We start from the raw sequence: 19351 nt of genomic DNA on the forward strand, positions 1-19351 counted from the left end.
AGGATTTTATGAAACGTTTTGTAATTTGAAACAATACTAAATGTGTTACGGATTAATATTTTGGATTGATTGTATAATATGTATTAATATTTCTATATAAAATTATCAGATTTTTCAAATGCTATATGAATTAATATTTGGATTGATTATAAATTTAATGTGAAATAAATAAACAAAAAAAAAATCAAAAGAGTATTAGCGGCGACAGCTTTTGTGGCGACACCATCGTATTAGCGGCGACAACGTATTAGCGACGACGGGTAGCATTAGCGGCGACGGATAGCATTATCGGCGACTACTAGCATTTACGACGACATTGAGCGTATTAACAACGAAACAATACGGGCGACGTATTTGCAGCGACATGTCGCCGCTAAAGGTATTAGCGGCGACACGCCTAACCTTTAGCGGCGACACGTGTCGCCGCTGTTGCCCAATCTTCTTGTAGTGACGTTACAAACCATGTGCAGATCATGGTTCGACAAAGCTTGAAGTTTGAGATTGTTTTCAAGTCACGTATAGTTGGTTATACTCAATTTCCATAAAATAAATGGATCCATCGCTAATCATTTCTTAATCTTTTCTTGATTAAATATCATCACCAATTAATCCGTCATTGAAGGGCTATAGCAACTTTCCCACTAAATCGTTCCATTGCTAATACTCATTTCCAAGTAGTGATTTCACTTCATGACAATATATACTAATCACTAGCTTAAGAAATTTTATAAATAAAAGCACCCATGGAAACAAGGTTTATACATTGAAAGCACCAGGATAACAATATAGATATTGTCATGTCCTAAACCCTACGTTATATGGATACAAAATGAAGACTAAGGAGTAATAAAAATAGGAACAAACAATATAAAACATTCACAGAAGATTTAAATTACTAGATACATCAACGAAAATGTAAATAGGAATTAGTTAAGGGCTTGAAGATGTGAGATGCCTTATGGTCAATGAGGTCCAAATGTTTTTGTTTGAGATGCGTGTAAACAATCCAATCTCCATTATGCCTCGCACTCGGCATTGTAGTTATATATCCAGTTTGACCCCCCCATGGGAAATGATAAGATCCAAAGATTGGCTCTCCGAATCCAAAGTTCATATATTTAATCGGTAAACCTTGTCCTGATGACACAACTATTGCATCCCCATCAGTCTCTTGTAGCTTGAAATAAACCCTTGCAACTGCTGGCTCTGGCCTATGCAACTCTACCCAATCAACCAATCCCCTAAAATGTTCTTCATTTGTTGTCTTCTTCACAAACTCATGAACCTTATTTGCGACTTCATTAAGTGTCATTTCCTGGAGTTGGCGATTGTTTTCCTCGCCATATGGTATAGATAATATGTTCCCAAAGTGGTTCTTTAACATAGACGATTCTTCCTCACTATTTCCGGTTAGGAAATGTCGTCCACTAACAACAACACCCACTCTTGATGTTTTGTTTACATCATCATCGACTTGTTGAGCTAATAGCTTCCATATATATGCTGTAAAAGACTGAACTTTGCTTCTTCTAATGTCTTTTGCACTGGCTTGTGATTGGAGTTTATTAACTGATTCTGCATGAATGTAGTAGATTCGACTACAAAGTTCGTCATCACATGAAGGTGTTGGAGGAGGCAATGACGATATTGGAATATAAAGATCATCAAAGGTTGTGTCGTAATGTGGTGGGCGTCTTGGGTTGAGAATTGATGATCGAAAAGATGGGATGTTTGAAATTTTATTGAATTGGATTAAGTCAATCCATGCAGCCAAGAACATGTTTAAAGAATCGCCATCAGTGAAACGGTGATCGAAAGCACATGATAATATTATTGCTCCACATTTCAACTCTGTGACCTGTTTTATTCAAAAATATAATTAAGATGATATTACCAACTGATACGAATATATAAAAATTCTTTGTGATCAAAGATATGTTTTTTTTATAAGAATGCCAGATAGATCTTGCTGTATCTAGCAAATCTACACAGAATTTTGATATCAATCATATCTACCTGATACCTGTTTAAATTTGCCAATATTTTTTCCTTGCCAGTTTGCTAAAGATGCAGAAACCAATTTAAAATTTCACGTTATATTTTATCTGTATATTGCCGATTGTATATTTTGTATTCTACTATGTATTAAATATATTGATGGGAGGCAAAATCTTTCATGTTTTGTTTTGTTTTATACCACCTTTGAAATTTTTTCTTACTTTATTGATTCTCCACTTTAATAGATATAGTTAAAGTGTCGTTTGTTTTGAAAAAAAATCATAAGAAAGAATAAGAGACAATACAAAAGCTAAAAGGTTAGGTATTTCAAAATTAATATAAGGAATAAATATTTCACGACCTCATCTATGCATGACTTTAATCTTCGTAAAACTTATAAAAGAATCGTACTTCTATTATTAGTACTATAAATAAATACAAATACAACTCGATTGGATCTCACGTTTATCCTTGTAAATTCTTGATATGAACTAAAGTCGAATAACGTAATAAAAATTAGAAAGATAAAAGATTTGGAATGGAAACTACTATGTAATTAAATAAGGGAAAACATTTTAATAAAAGAAAACTAGAAAAATAATACTTGACATGCTAATAATAGAGGTTAATTTAAACTATTCATCTTTGCGTAATTGCGTACGTTAGATGCATCATATATATATATATATATATATATATATATATATATATATATATATATATATATATATATATATATATATATATTTTGACAACATTTGTATTTTAATCCATTAATTTATTACATCATACTTTAAAGTACGTTACCAAAGTAATAGAATATTAATGTGTTCAATAACTGGTATGATTGTAGTTTTGGTGTAAAATATATAAACAATGGCAAGGTAAACGAGTTTCCTTATTTGTCAAGGTTCAAACCTATTCGATTGTTTTCGTAGTCGTGAGAAGATTTCTTAATTTTTTGTCGTTACCATGTCATTTTTAAGTCAAATTCGCTTTATGGAAAGCGAAAACTGTAGTTATGTAGTTAATTAAATAATATTTTGACATGATCAATTAGAAACCTGTGTACGTTTGTATAACATTATAAAAAAGTATATCTATATCTTTAATAAGAAAACGCTATATATTAAACATAATTAATTAGGAAGTGGGAACTTCCTAATTTAATTGCAAACTTTAAAATCTAAGAGTGCTTATTGATTTAATGGCTACGCATACACCTTTATATATATTATTAAAACATGCAAATTTTATTTTTATTTCATTTTAGACAATAAGCTGATCTTACACATATATGTAAGTTTGAATGTTTCAAAAAGCAAGATATGTTGATTAAAATGAACAAAATAGATGACTCACTACACGTTTTTTGTTAATTGATTAAAACAAATATTAACATAAAATATTAATTAATTGCAAACTTCCAAAATCGTAAAATGCTTAATTGATTTTGTGCTTACCCAACACCTTTTATATTATTATGATTACAAAAAACTTTATTTTTATCTCATTTTAAACTTTTTAAACTATATGCTGTCAATGCATGACACACATGTAGATTTGAATGTTTCAAAAAGCGAGATATAGGTTGATCAATTAAAATGTTTAAAATAGATATGTCACTATTAACTAAAACAAATATTAATATAAAATAAGTTTTTGTTCTATTCGTATAAACTTTTAATTAATTAAAAAACTATAAACTATACTTATATCTTGAATTGGCTATAACATGAAACGATGGACTTCTGAACTTCCATTTTAAGTTTATATATGTCGTCTTAACTGCATGATCATGTTATCTCTGAATATATAAGTAGGGTTTAGTTTTACCTGAACAGAAATCACACCACGATTTATCTTAGGGACCAACTTTCCCTTCACAGTTTCATCAGGGTGATGCAAATCTAGCGTTTGAAGGTCAACGTCAGCGTGAGCATGTACAAACTCCACACCATAGTTGTTGCAGAGCACCTCCGGTTCCCCAATCCTGTTCGGAACTATCTCTCCGGCGAGCGGGTAAAATGTGGACAACACAATACCCAAAGATTTCTTGAGCGTCTTCACCAGCGTTTCCGTTGACATGGCAGTGTCATCGTTTTTCTTGTAACAAAAGAAAACTCCGGCGGCAAGCGGCGGTAGGAGTAAGTCTAAGTTGGTTAAGGGAAGCCAGAGGTCGTGAGTCGGCGCCTGAGCTGCAGAAATGACATCTATGTCTTTCACTGTAACTTGGTAGTCGAGTGGGTAGTCAACCACATCGTTGGAGAGTTCTAACGTCTGGAGGGTCGAGAGTTTAGCATGGAGATGATTATGGCTTAGATTAGAAAGAGTTGTTCGAGAATAATTGTGAGAAACTGTATTAAGCAAACCGCATCTGTTCTTTGCGACGTGAGAAAAGGAAAACGAAAAGGGTGGCGATGGCAGTGGGGGCGGAGGTAGTGGTAGTGGTGTTAGTGGTGATTGAGGATGATGGCGGATATGAATATGATGTGATGTAAGGTAAGAACTCTCTTGAACCCATCTCTTATTGGATCTCCCAATGGTAAGAAGAGTAGAATATTTTCTCATGTTTGTGAGAGAGAGAGAGAGAGAGAGGGTTGGATTCTAAGTATAATGAATTCTAAACATAATCAGGGTGGATTTATACAGCACTGAGGATATACTAATAATGTGGTTTCTTTCGCAGTGACAACTTGTATATATCATTGACTTAAATTTAATTCTTTTATTATTAATTGCGTATATATATCATAGTCTACTTTATTAATTAAATCGTATTTCTTTAGTATTTTATTATTCTTTATGATATCTTTTCAACCATGATTTTGATGTTTTTTTATTTTTGTATTAATATATTACTATTTTTTTTCTTTATTTATTAACATGCAATATACGTTTTATCAATATGATTGAAGGTATGTACATGTATGTGTGATTAATTAAAAAATGAGTTTTGACCTAGTTTTCTTTGAATTTACCAAGTCAGTATTATTAGATATATAATTCCAAACAGGGTACTCGTTATTTTAATGGAAACGATTATTAAATTAGAAAAAGATTTTCTTAAAAGAAGATTAGATGTTTTCTATTAAAAAGGGCAGATGATCACTACTAGAAAAAAGAAAAGGTTTGCCTACGAAAATTAGCTACAGGTAACAATCGATCGGTAATTACTGGTGACACACCCACGGAATGCACATTTGTGACGGAACAGCGAGGGCATAGCGATGGAAAATAAAAAGTCCTCGAAAATCGTCGGTAATACCAAAAAACAACATTAAAACCTGATTTTTTTAAGAATTGGTCATCGTTAATCCGTCCGTAAAAATACAAAATGAAAAAATAATCATATTTTATTGTCGCCTGTTGTAAACACCGACGGACAAAAACAAATTATGAATTTTTTTAAGAAGTGGTCGTTAATCCGTCCGTGAAAACAAAACGAAAATTTCAACGATAGAGTACGAACCCGAGCCATTGCTGTGGGGGAGAGTAGCCACTAGCAGTTTGGTTGTAAGGTCCATTGATCCAATCTATTTTTTCTTGTGTGTGTATATATATATATATATATATATATATATATATATATATATATATATATATATATATATATATATATATATATATATATATATATATATATATATATATATATATATATATATATATATATATATATATATATATATATATATATATATATATATATATATATATATATATATATATATATATATATGGCTAGGTTTATATAAGGCTAGGTTATTTTGTTTTTTTAAATTTATTGTATGCTTAGAATGCATCAATACAAAATTTAGTAAATTAAATAATTATAGATATTAAATGATTTCCATAATTATATGTATATTAAATAATATCCATAATTATAATTCTTTTTTTATGAAAACTAATTAAATCCGTCGTTAATGCCAGTAATAACATTCTTTCAGAATAAATTTACATCTAGATTTTTATATATAAGTTCGTACTTTGTTTCAAGACTCAATGACTTAAAATATAATAAAGTTGGATTGAATATTAGAACGAGAGTGTATTCTACTAGAATAAACTCTCATTCTGCTGCAATACACTCTCATTCTTCTAGATATGAATTTATTCTGAAATAATATTATTGTTGACATTAATGACGAATTTAATTAGTTTCCATAAAAATGAGTTATGAGTATGGATAGCATTTAATATACATATAATTAATACTAAATTCCTATTGGTACACTCTAGCACACAATAGATGTGAAAAACATTTGAACCTACCTACCTCTCTCTCTCTCTCTCTCTCTCTCTATAGGTTGAGATCGGTTGAGAACTCAAAGTTTCCCGAGAATCCGAGAACTAAAAGTGAAATGTTGGATCAAAAGTAATTCATTAAGGACATGATCGTCATCTTACCAATCTCATTTAATGTTTAATTTTTTGTGTTATTTAATATATTAATATAAATGTCTAAAAATTAACAAAATAACTCAAAATTTCGGATTTATTTAAAAAAAAATAATAATTTTCGATTTTTTTAAAAAAATGAAGATTTTTTAGTTTTTTTTCAAAAAACATGAATTTTTCAAAAAAAATGAAAAAAATATTTGTTTAAAAACTGCATCTTTTTTTAAAAAAATCTGAGGTTTTTTTTTTTCAAAAAAAACTGCATTTTAAAAAAAAAACTGTATTTTTTTTTTCAAAAAAGGTGCATTTTTATTTTCAAAATAACTGCATTTTTTTCAAAAAAAACTGCAATTTTTTTTCATAACTGCATTTTTTTAACAAAAAAATCAACATTTTAGGTGCATATATGCATATTTTTTTCAAATGCATATATGCATATTTCTTATACTATAATATTCGTAAGTAAATTAAAAAAAAATCTCATTTTTATTAATCAATTTATAAACATAATAAAAATATTTTATTCGATAAGAAATAAAATATAAAAAAACTACAAAGATTCACAATGTTATCATTTCTTCATATCAAGATTTCCATATTTTCTTCAATTTATCACTTTTCACCTCTTCAATATTTTCAACAAATTCTTCAAAACCTACAAGAAAATTTAAAAAATAAAATTGATTAATGCAAGAACACTCAGAAAAAATGCACAAGTATATATCATGTAAGATTCACATTTGATTATATCATGTAAGATACAAATGTGATTATATAATGTGATATTCACATGTGATTGTATCTTTTAAGATTCAAATGTGAAATTCACAAGAAAATAAAAAAAATTAACAAAAACTACTCACACAAAATGCATGTGTGCATATTGACGTAATTCATATGTGATTCACGAGTGATTTACATGTGAACCACATGTAATTCATATGTTATTCACTTGTGATTTACATGTGAATCACATGTAATTGATATGTGATTCACTTGTAATTTACATGTGAATTACATGTGATTAATATATGAATTACATGTAATTTATATGTGAATTATATATGAATTATATGTGATTTACATGTGAATCACATGTAATTCATATGTGAATTATATATTATATACATGTAAATCACATGTAATTCATATGTGATTTGCTAGTGATTTACATGTGAGTCACATGTAATTTATATGTGATTCACTTGTGATTTACATGTGAATCACAAGTGAATCATATGTGAATTACATGTAATTCATATGTGAATTACATGTGATTTACATATAAATCACATGTAATTCATATGTGAATTACATGTGATTTACATATGAATCGTGTGTGAATTACATGTGATTTACATGTGAATCACATGTAATTCTTATGTGATTTACATGTGAATCACATGTAATTCATAATTACATGTGAATCACATGTAATTAATATGTGATTTACTTGTGATTACATGCTAATCACATGTAATTCACATATGAATTACATGTGATTTACTTATAACCGTCACACCATGATTCAGACAAATACAAAAATTCAAGAAAATTCGAACATCAACCATTATCAATTATGATTGACCTGATAGAAGAGTTGTTGGCTGATACTTTGAATCATATCCACATGGATATCCTTGTTCTTCTTCCGAGTCTTGTTCTTCCATTTTTACAGTTGAGTTCTCATGCATATATCATTATATATTGCACTACTTCCCGTGAATGCAATCGGTAAAACATGCTTTCTTCCATTCATCTCCAAAGGCCTGTTATGTAACATACATGAAAATAAAAAGAATCCCCTTAATGACTCCATCAATACACTCAAGAAAGACTATATATGTATATTCACCTTTATGTCATCAGAAACTCCATCTCCAACAGCACCAAAGCTATCAACATTCATAAGAACCCTAACACCACGTTCATCATCTGACCATGATGGCAAGTCAGAATCCTCTTCTATTTTCAAACTTTTATCCTCAAGCATGTCCAAGGAGTCAGAAAAATTGCTTTCTGCATACTCACAAACCAAGAATAGACACAGAGAAAGAAAAGAAATAAATACAAGAGTGCTCATGATTTTGTTGTTCTTTGTTTAGTTTAAATCATGTTTTGAGTCACCCAATAAGCCTCAAAACAATCTTTCAAAGTCCTATGAGAATTGGTGGTGGAAGAAATCCAAGTTCCTATTTGTGCAACCTACTTTGTTTTCCACCAAATATTTTGTATCTTGATGAGTAGATTGTGAGTGGGATGATATTTTTATTGTTTGACATGCCACGTCTGTTAAGAGGCTAATTTTTACCCTTATGAGTTTTCTTAGTGATGGCTTAATGTGTTAAGTGGTCAAAAAGCATTTGAAATCAAAGATGAAAAATTCAGCAAAAATTACAAATCTGTCCCTGTGCTGGAAAAATTAAAGAAAAATCACTAGGAATCGAATTAATGATACGTAAACTTTCAAAGTTTCCATATTATATCTAGTTTATCTATTAATTTTTCCATAACCTGTTGTTGCTTCTAACTTAAGGGAAAATCACATTTTTCACCAGTTGGTCAGAATTTAGCTGCATTGATAGGCAGTTTTGTAAAAATTATATAAAATTGTAGAAAAATCGTTTGGACCTTCAAAAGTACATTCTGAAAAGATAAAAGTCTGAACTTCTGGAATATGAAATAAAATGGAAGTTATACAGGTTTCAAGTGTGCTAAAACAGCTTTAAACAATGTCTATTTTGGGTCAAAAACTGAAAATTTTAAGTGTTAGTTGATTTAGGTGTTTTGGCTCATGATTTATAAGTTGTGAATAATGTTTTTTGATGTACAGAAATCAAATGAAGACGTGATATTTTAATTTATATGTATTAATTAAGTATACCAGATCGGATCATCATTGCTTAGTGAAGAGCAGCACAAATAATATCCTCGACTTCTTGCTTTTAAATTCAATCATTGAACACTAAACCAGCATCAAAGGCTCGACTTTAGCTGTTACAGCCTAGGGAACTTCTGAAACAATTCATCAACTACAAGATCTTTGATTTATTTCTATTACAACATTGCACTTTCAGTTCTTTTCTTATTTAGGCATTATCATACTTTGAATAGTCTACCAAAGTATAGCATTGTAGTTTCACTTTTTTAAAAGAAAAATACTATAATAGGAAAAAATGAAAGTAAGATGCTATAATAAGCAAATTATGAAAGTACAATGTTAAAAAGAGCTTACTTGTGTCATTCTACCAAACAATGTGGTAGGTGAAGAGCGACTATGATGTGGAGACATATAAGGTGAACCACTTGTTTTGATTGTACTTTGCAGTAGGAACAAAAGAATTGAAGTTGTTGATAACGAGTATGCTAAATCTTTGATGTTGTCTTGAGTCTTCAATAATATGGAATGCTAAATCTTTCCTAGAGCAGAAATTTTCGTATTCAAAACCATGCACAACTTTATTTGTAACTAAAGAGGAAAATTTAACAATTAAAATTTGCACCACATATAGAGTTTAATTAATTATATTTAGAAAATGGTTAATTTTGACATTTTAGTGACATAATTGTGGCTTACTCGAAGAAAAGATCAAGAACTATTTTTATGGTTCTAGAGATGACTAATTCATTTTTTATAACTTTGTTTTCAGTTTTCAATAAAACTGCAATGAACTCCACAATTTGCAACTAGATGTTTATTACTTATTGATATATATTTGTTATTATGCCTATTTAAAAAACCAGATAAAGGCAAAATATTTTTAAAAAATAACCTTTAAACGATGCTTTCCTATAGGAGACTTCAATTGGCCATATGTAGTTGGCAAGATTTTTTCATCTAGTGACACGTTTAACAACTCCAACAAGTCACATGAAATATTTGAAAACATCACATTCAAGATAAGGTTATTTCTTTTGTTTTTTTGTTTAAAAAAATAATAATAAGTTGAAAAAATAAGATCAAGAATATATTTTGTTTTTGTATTTTGTTCATTTTTGTGATTATCCCTTGATTTAAATAGTTGAATAATCAGTACAATGTTTTTGTAAAGCATGAACAAATGAAAATCATATGTAAAAACTCACTAAGTTGAGGCAAAATTGCTCCTACAAGTTCCTGATTAACTTGTACACATGACTCATATACATGATAAGCAGATGTTGAGAAAAGTTCATTGATCTAAATTATCCTTGAAATCTAAAGGTGTATCAAAGTACACTTCATCACAGATCTCTTATGGACCTTTGTAAAAGTCCAAGACTCGATTTTTATCATGTTATAACACCGTAAATTTTCAAACCAAAAATTTCAAATTAAAACACATTATCTCATTTTCAAATTTCACAAAAGTGCCACAAATATCAATTCATCAAAAAAAACATGTGCAAAACTATATATATCACAAATCCAGGATCATCTCAAACATAACCCTAACTCTGGTGTGTGTACAATCAAGCCGACACCTTCCTGTGATCTAGAGAAGTACCTGAAACATATAACATTAACACGGTAAGCACGAAGCTCGGTGAGTTCCCCAAAATACCACACACATCACATTAGCCACTCGAGGCTAACTCAATACGACCCTCCGGTTAATGTGTCTCAGTGGAGACCCTCCGGTCCTACAACTCGAGTGGACCTTCCGGCCCTAACTCAATAAGCTCATAATAATAATACTCAGCATAAATCACAAAGACATAATGCAGAATATCGCAATACATAGATAAACACGTAAGACATCTCAATCACACAAACAAACCACTCATGGTAAGTATAGTGAGAAGAATCACCTAGCAAGAAATTGGATAATCTCAATCTCAAATCACCGGTCTAGCCTCCGCATAACACATACAACAATTATCCTTAATTAATCACGACTCTCAAGAAGCTAAACTAACCCTTCTATAAACTCACAGAAGGGTAAAAGACCATTTTACCCCTCAATGGCCTTAATAATCAACAAATTGACCAAACCCTAAAAATCAACCAAAATTCAACGCCAGTGAGTACGTTGCGCGTACAAGATCTCTACGATGGGCATACTCCGATAATAGGCGGCTTCCGCATCACAAACATGTATATGAGTACGTTGAGCGTACACTTGCGTACGCCCCGCGTACTTATTTACCACCCTTTCTCAATAGAGGCTAAACTTGACAATTCACCAAAAGAACAAGGGATTAATGTATACCTTTACTTGGGATGTTACAATTCCCCCACTAGAATCAGACTTCGCCCTCGAAGTTAGGCTCCGAAAATAACTTTGGATACTTCTCATGCATCTCGGACTCCGGCTCCCAAGTGTACTCGGACCCCTTCCGATGTTGCCACTGGACCTGAACCAGAGGCATCTCCTTGTTCCTCAGAACCTTCACTTTCCGATCCAAAATCGCAATTGGTCTCTCAATATAATTCAGGCTCGCATCAACCTGAATGTACTCTAATGGTACCACTGTCGTCTCATTGGCTACATACTTCCTCCGCTGGGACACGTGGATGGTGTTATGAATCTGGCTCAACTCTGCTGGTAGCTCTAACCGGTAGGCCACCCTACCTACTCGGGCGGTCACTCTGAAAGGACCAATGTATCGGGGCCCCATCTTGCCCCGTATCCTGAATCGGATCAGCCCTTTCAATGGGGATACCTTCAGGAGGACAAAATCTCCAAGCTGGAACTCTAGCTCAGATCGTCGTCGATCCGCCCAACTCTTTTGGCGATTAAGGATTGTCAGTAACCTCTATCTGACCTGCTGAATCCACTCGGTCATCTTCAGCACTATCTTAGTGCCACCCATCACTCGCTATCCTACCTTTCGCTAACAAATGGGATTCCGACACCTCCTCCCATAAAAAAGCTCAATGGGAGGCATACCAATACTCGAATGATGGATGTTGTTGTAAGAAAACTCAGCCAAGGGCAAATAAGTGTCCTAACTTCCTTCGAAGTCCATAACACATGCACGTAACATGTCCTCAAGCGTCTGAATCGTCCGCTCGCTCTGCCCGTCTGTCTGCGGATGGTATGCGGTACTGAAATGTAACCGGTTACCCAATTCCTCGTGAAACTTATTCCAAAACCTGGAAGTAAAGCACACATCTCGATTTGAGACTATTGAGTTCGATACTCCATGCCGAGCTACCACGTCTCTCACATAAATCTCGGTCAGTCTCTCTGCAAAAGAGCTCTCACTAATAGCAAGGAAGTAAGCACTCTTCTTCATTCGGTCCACAATCACCCATATCGCGTCAACCCCAAGCGCAGTTCTCGGTAACTTAGTGATAAAGTCCATAGAAATTTGTTCTCACTTCCACTGGGGAATCACTAAAGGCTGCAAAGGACCATGTGGACCCTGGTGCTCCACCTTAACCCGATGATAGGTCAAACACCTCTCTACAACCCATGCCATGCCCCTCTTCATACGGGGCCACCGATAGTCTCTCTTCAGGTCCATAGACATCTTAGTGGCTCATGGCTGTATCAAGAATCTCGATCTTTAGGCCTCCTCCAACAATACACGGCGAGCTCCACCTGTATAGGGCACCCAAATCTACCCATGGAAAGTCATAAGCCCATGACTGTGTGTGTCACAAACTCGGAAACCTGCCTAATCACACGCTCTCTCTTGCGGTTCTGGTCTCACAGCCTCCACCAGAGCCTCTTGGATGGTATCTAAGACTGGAGTCATCACCGTCATCCTCATACACACATCCCGGATCGAAGCACCCTCGGCTCTGCGACTCAAGGCATTGGCTACCACATTAGCCTTTCCTGGGTTTTATAAGATCTCACAGTCATAGTCCTTCACTACATCTAACCATCTCCTCTGTCTCATATTCAGGTTGGGCTGATCCATCAGGTACTTCAGGCTCTTATGGTCCGTGTATATGGTACACCAGACACCATAGAGATAGTGGGGCCAAATCTTGAGGGCGAACACCACTGCCCCTAACTCCAAATCATGGATGGGATACCTCGTTTCATGAGGCTTCAGCTGCCTCGATGCACATGTTATCACGTGACCCCTCTACATCAACACTGCACCATTCCTGAAATAGACGCATCACAATAGACTACGAAGTCCTCCACTCCCTCCGGAAGAGCTAACACTGGAGCTTCACATAATCTCTAGCGAAGAGTCTCGAATGATGTCTGCTACTCAGGCCCCCAAACAAAAGTAACGCCCTTCCTGGTCAATCTGGTGAGGGGAACTGCAATCTTGGAGAAATCTTTGATAAATCTCTGATAGTAGCTGGCCAATCCCAGAAAACTCCTGATCTCAGATGTAATTATTTCACAACCTCCCATCACATAACTACCTTAATCTTGTCTGGATCGACCAATATCCCATTTTGATTAACGAGATGTCCTAGGAACTGGACCTCTCGTTACCAAAAATCACACTTGGAGAATTTGGCATACAACCTCTCTGACCTCAATAACCCAAGAACCTCTCGCAGATGCTCCTCATGCTGCTTTCTAGAACTCAAATACACTAAGATGTCATTGATGAACACGATCACCGACTGGTCCAACATAGGCCTGCAAACCTGGTTCACGAGATCCATGAACATTGCCGGTGCGTTGGTGAGCCCGAAAGGCATCAACACAAACTTTTAATCCCCATAACGAGTTCTAAAGGTCGTCTTCTGAATATCCTCCTCGCATACTCTCATCTGGTGATATCCGGATCTCAAATCAATCTTGGAAAACCAAGATGCCCCCTGCAACTGATCGAATAAATCGTCGATCCTCGGAAGTGGATAACAGTTCTTGACTGTGAGCTTGTTCAATTACCAGTAATCTATACACATCCTATGTGAACCATCATTCTTCTTGACAAAAAGGATCGGCGCTCCCCATGGCGAGCTACTCGGTCTAATAAATCCCTTCCCCAGCATCTCCAGGAGCTGTGAGGATAACTCATGCATCTCTGGTGGTGCAAGGCAAGAAGGTGCCTTGGCAATAGGGCGACTCCCAAAACTAAGTCAATCTGAAACTCAACCTCCCTCTCGGGAGGCACCCCTGGTAACTCCTTGAGGAAAACATCCGAGAACTCGTACACTATCTGAACCTCAGAGATAGAACTCGGCCTCTCTGAAATAACCCGCGTATCCATGACGTACGCCAAGAAGCCCATACAACCCTGATGTAAACTCTACATCGCCCTAGCAGCAGAGCAGAAGGCTGAACCAGATCTGGTTCCCTCGACATACACTATAAGCACTCCCTCATTGGGCTCTCGTATAGTCACCAACTGACGCTCATAGCCGATCACTGCTCCAAAATGACTCAACCAATCAATGCCCACGATGACACAGACATCACCCATCGCAATCGATAACAGATCAATCAGAAATTCGACACAAAAAATCTCAAGCACACATCCTTGGAACACATCAGTAGCAAAAACCACATGCTCGTCAGATATAGAAACCCTCAAAGGTCGACATAACGCCTCACGTCGGATACTGATGTGACGACTAAAAGCTTAAGACATGAAGGATCGACTCGCACCCGAGTCAAATAACACCAAATCAGGTACAGAATTCACAAAAAATGTACCTAAATTCAACATAGAATAAGCACAATAAATCTCAAAATAAATATATAAGGATATACGTACCGGCAACAACATTAGGTGCTGCGTGGACCTCCTCCGCTGTCAGCTGAAAAGCTCTCCCACGAGCCCTCAGAACCTCGGCCTTCGCTGGTCGACTATCAGTAGCACGCAAAGCAGCAGGTGCAGATCCCTGTACTGATCCCTAAAGACGCTGGGGGCATTCGGCCTTCGGATGGCCGGTCTGGTTGCAGTAGAAGCAAACTGCAAACGCCTTGGGGCAATCCTTCGCCACATGTCCCTGTTTGCCACATTTGTAGTACATCCTCGCTCGACACGACCCCTCATGACTCTTTCCGCACTTTCTACAAGTGCGGCCCTTCTGGCCCCCAGTCCTCGTATTGGCGGGCTTAGCCCGGTTCGCTGTCGGCTGCAACTGCACCTGCCTCCGGTCTCTCCCCTGAGACTCCGCCTCCTCCTTGGCCTGAGTCTCCAGCTCAATCTCTGTCCTCCTGGCATTTTCCTAAAGCTTATCAAATGTCCGATAAGACGAGTTCCCCATGAACTCGAATATCCCTCATAAGAATCCTTAAATAACGGCTAATGCGCGCCTGCTCAGTCAACACATGCTCAGGGATGAACAACGGCCTCTCGTGAAACATCTGTGTAATACTGTAATCTTAGTCACCGACTATGTCTTCTGCCTGAGAGACAAAAACTCGTAGGCCAACCATTCCCGCTCCACCGAGGGAACATACTCATCTCATCTCGGAACATCAATGTAAATATCTCCCAAGTCATTGCAGTATGCTCTGCAGGATTAAAACTCACTGTCACAAACATCCACTAGTCCTTCGCTCCCCAACGAAGATGGTTCAACGCGAACCGAACCCTTAGATGCTCCGGGCAAGAACATGTGTAAAAACATCCCTCAATATCAGAGATCCATCTCATAGCAACAATCGGATCCTGTGTCCCATCACACTCAGGTGGCTTCGTGTTGCTGAACTTCCAAAACAACAACATGTCACCTCCCTGTGGCCTAGCAGCAGCGACAACTGCGGTGGCCGCAATAGCAGCCACCTCAGTAACAGCATCATCGCTTGTTAAATGACTCGTTAAAAGTGGTCTTAATAGACCCAAACATCCCCAGAAGAGCCTCTTGTATAGCTGCATCCACCTCATCATGAATCATCATGCGAATCTCGCCATCGCTCGTCCCACTGCTCTCGGGGTTGTGGCATGTACCCACCATGATGTCTTTGAAACACAACACAAAATTCACCAGAGACTCGCTCGAGCATACTCACACTCGACCACACACCCCTACTTGTTCCTTAGCATCCTAAGGATTCTTACTTGGATCGCATACAGACCTGGTGCTTTCAGTGGTACGGTCCCAATACTACCTTCCATACCTGAGCTGTAGTCACCCCAAGTCCTCCTCCTAGGATACTAATTCACAAGTAATCTATCTCTCACAATTTCAGACTACTCTCTCAGTAAGCTACTCGCATGCTCATCTAAGTATCTCTCCTAGATTGCCCCTCAACACAGAACTAAGCACATACTAAGGGAAAATAATAGATAACACTGATTAATAGCATCTCTTAGGCTCAGGCATCACAAATCAGGCAACTCTAGCCCTAGAATATGAAATACTTAGCCTATTCTATAGCATGCATTTCTAATATCTCATAAATATCTCATAACACAAATAAGTAAGGGTATTTTGGGAAATAACCGTTTGGGCTCTGGCTGATTGTACACACTGCTCCAACTCGTTTTCTTCTTAAAAATCTTTCTCGTTTTAGAAAAATCATTTCTTTTGAAAGTTTTTCTCAAATCCTCAGTTTGAGTCCAAACACGCCCGGGGGTGTATCTGAATCCCTCAAACCAAGGATCTGATACCAACTTGTAACACCGTAAATTTTCAAACCAACTTTTTTAAATTAAAATAGATTTATCTCATTTTCAAAACTCACAAAAGTGCCACAAATATCAATTCATCAAAACACATGTCCCAAGCTGTATAGATCACAAATCCAGGATCCTCTCAAACATAACTCTAACTCTGGTGTGTGTACAATCAAGCCGGACTTCCCGTGATCCTGAGAAGTACCTGAAACACATAATACATAACACGGTAAGCACGAAGCTTAGTGAGTTCCCAAAAATACCACACACATCATATTAGCCACTCGAGGCTAACTTAATACGACCCTCCGGTCAATGTGTTTCAGTGGAGACCCTCCGGTCCGACAACTTGAGTGGACCCTCCGTTCCTAACTTAATAAGCTCATAATAATAATACTCAGCATAAATCACAAAGACATAATGCAGAATATCACAATACACAGATAAGCACGTAAGACATCTCGATCACACAAACAAACCACTCATGGTAGGTATAGTGATAAGACTCACTTCGCAACAAATCGGATAATCTCGAACTCAAATCACTGGTCTAGCCTCCGCCTAACACATACAACAATTATCCCTAATTAATCACGACTCTCAATAAGCTAAACTAACCCTTCTACAAGCTCACATAAGGGTAAAAGACCATTTTACCCCTCAATGGCCTTAATAATCCACAAATTGACCAAACGCTAAAAGTCAAGGCCAGCGAGTACGCTGTGCGTACAAGATCTCTACGTTGGGCGTACTCCGATGCCACGCAGGGATCGGGGATTCCCAACCCTACATTGCGCGTACTGGGATGACGCTCAGCGTACGCCCCAGTTTTTCTCTTTCTACTCTTTTGGTCTTAATCAGTTATGACATTGGCTCATTTCACAAATCTGGACCTCCTAATAGCTCTTATTCCATAAATTCAGTATATTTAAACCTTTGCATGGTTGATAAGGTCACAAACACACAAAATCCTCTTTCTCTCATAACTCAAAATGCTCATAACTCATGCATGGTTTGATTCCAACGTCCAAGTCTTGATTTTTATGACACTACACCACTGAATACACTCAATGGGGTTGATCATAGTCTCTGGAGCACAATATCTCATAAAGTCCTTAACTTTTGGGACAAAAACCCTAAAATACTCTACTATGATGCACAAAATGAAAGAGTGAGAAAGCATGAAGCTTTATATCCCTATATGAAACTCCCAACACAGCTATGCTCAGATCCAAGGGCCTGGACTCTCACTCCTTCTTCTCCAAAGCTTCTTTTTCACTCCAACAACAAACACAATCACTCAAAGGCTCTCAAAAGCACTCACAAGCTCTCTAGACGAAGGTTTAGGGCTTAAGAGAGTTTGTTGTCTAAGAATGGTGGCCAAAAATGAGTCCATCATATCCTTTATATAAGGACACACCGTAAATTAGGGTTTTCACTCTAGGCCTAGTACGCCCAACGTACTAGGTGGCTTCCACTTCACAAACACGCATATGAGTACGCTGAGCGTACACTCGCGTACTCCACGCATACTCTTTTACCACCTTTTCTCAATAGGGGTTAAACTTGACAATTCACCAAAAGAATAAGGGTTTAAGGGATACCTGAACTTGGGATGTTACAACTAGGTTGCTAGATCTTCACTTTTTTCCCATAATCTTCTTATTCATGACAGCTGGAATTGTGAGACTTCATAAAGTTTGCAACTTTATGAGTCTTTTGAACATTTAGTATGATTGTGGGTTTGGACCCATTATGGCATCAAGACATGCATTGGACATGCATGTCTATAATGCACCCGCCATTATGTTAGATCTGGTACTAGAAAACCTTCTGGAGTGGTTAGGTTAAGGATTTTTCGGATTAAGTACTTAATGGCTAAGACATTGTTGTATTTAGCATGATTGGAACTAGGATTTGAGATTTTTTTTTTACTTTTGGGGTGGTTCTAATGGATAAAGTTGGAAAGTTTATCCTACAAGACCATGTTTCAGACCAGATCTGAGCTTTGGAGCTCTTGAAATGTTTTATACTTAGATAGGATTTTCTTAATGATTGAATGGGTGTCTGTTTGATTTAAAAGAAAATTTTTACCTAAAATTTTGGGACGTTACAAGCACCAGTGAAGATTGTAGAAGCTGGAGGTGCCATGTCAAATCCAATAACTCTTTTGATGCTAAAAAACAAGGATTTAATGTAAATGACTAGAAATCATATGAAAATGTTTATGTTTATGAAGAAAGATTTATGGAACATGTAGTTGAAACTTCAGTACATGTTTACAAACCAACATAAGCATTAATGGAAATAAACATAATAGATATGAGAAATTCTAGAGGCATCAATGTTATGACTACATCAACACGATATGTGTAGTTAAACACCCTTTATGTAAGTTCATGTTTTCTTTTTCCCATTAAATTTTCAGTTCTTTGGATAAATGACGTTAAAAAATATAAAAAGTTAGGAAGAC

The 19351-nt window shown here is 35.9% G+C and overlaps 1 protein-coding gene across 1 annotated transcript; it reads right to left on the reverse strand.

Moving 5' to 3' along the window:
* Nucleotides 1–699: 699 nt before the first annotated feature.
* LOC111887654 (coniferyl alcohol acyltransferase) lies at nt 700–4623 on the reverse strand. Its single transcript, XM_023883825.3, has 2 exons — nt 3835–4623; nt 700–1858 (listed from the first exon to the last, which is right to left on the reverse strand). The coding sequence occupies exons 1-2, from the start codon at nt 4567–4569 to the stop codon at nt 905–907; spliced, it is 1689 nt and encodes a 562-aa protein (XP_023739593.1). The 5' UTR covers nt 4570–4623; the 3' UTR covers nt 700–904.
* Between the last annotated feature and the right edge of the window lie 14728 nt (nt 4624–19351).

The sequence above is a fragment of the Lactuca sativa genome, chromosome 7 (assembly GCF_002870075.4).
Source record: "Lactuca sativa cultivar Salinas chromosome 7, Lsat_Salinas_v11, whole genome shotgun sequence".
Classification (NCBI taxonomy): domain Eukaryota; kingdom Viridiplantae; phylum Streptophyta; class Magnoliopsida; order Asterales; family Asteraceae; genus Lactuca; species Lactuca sativa.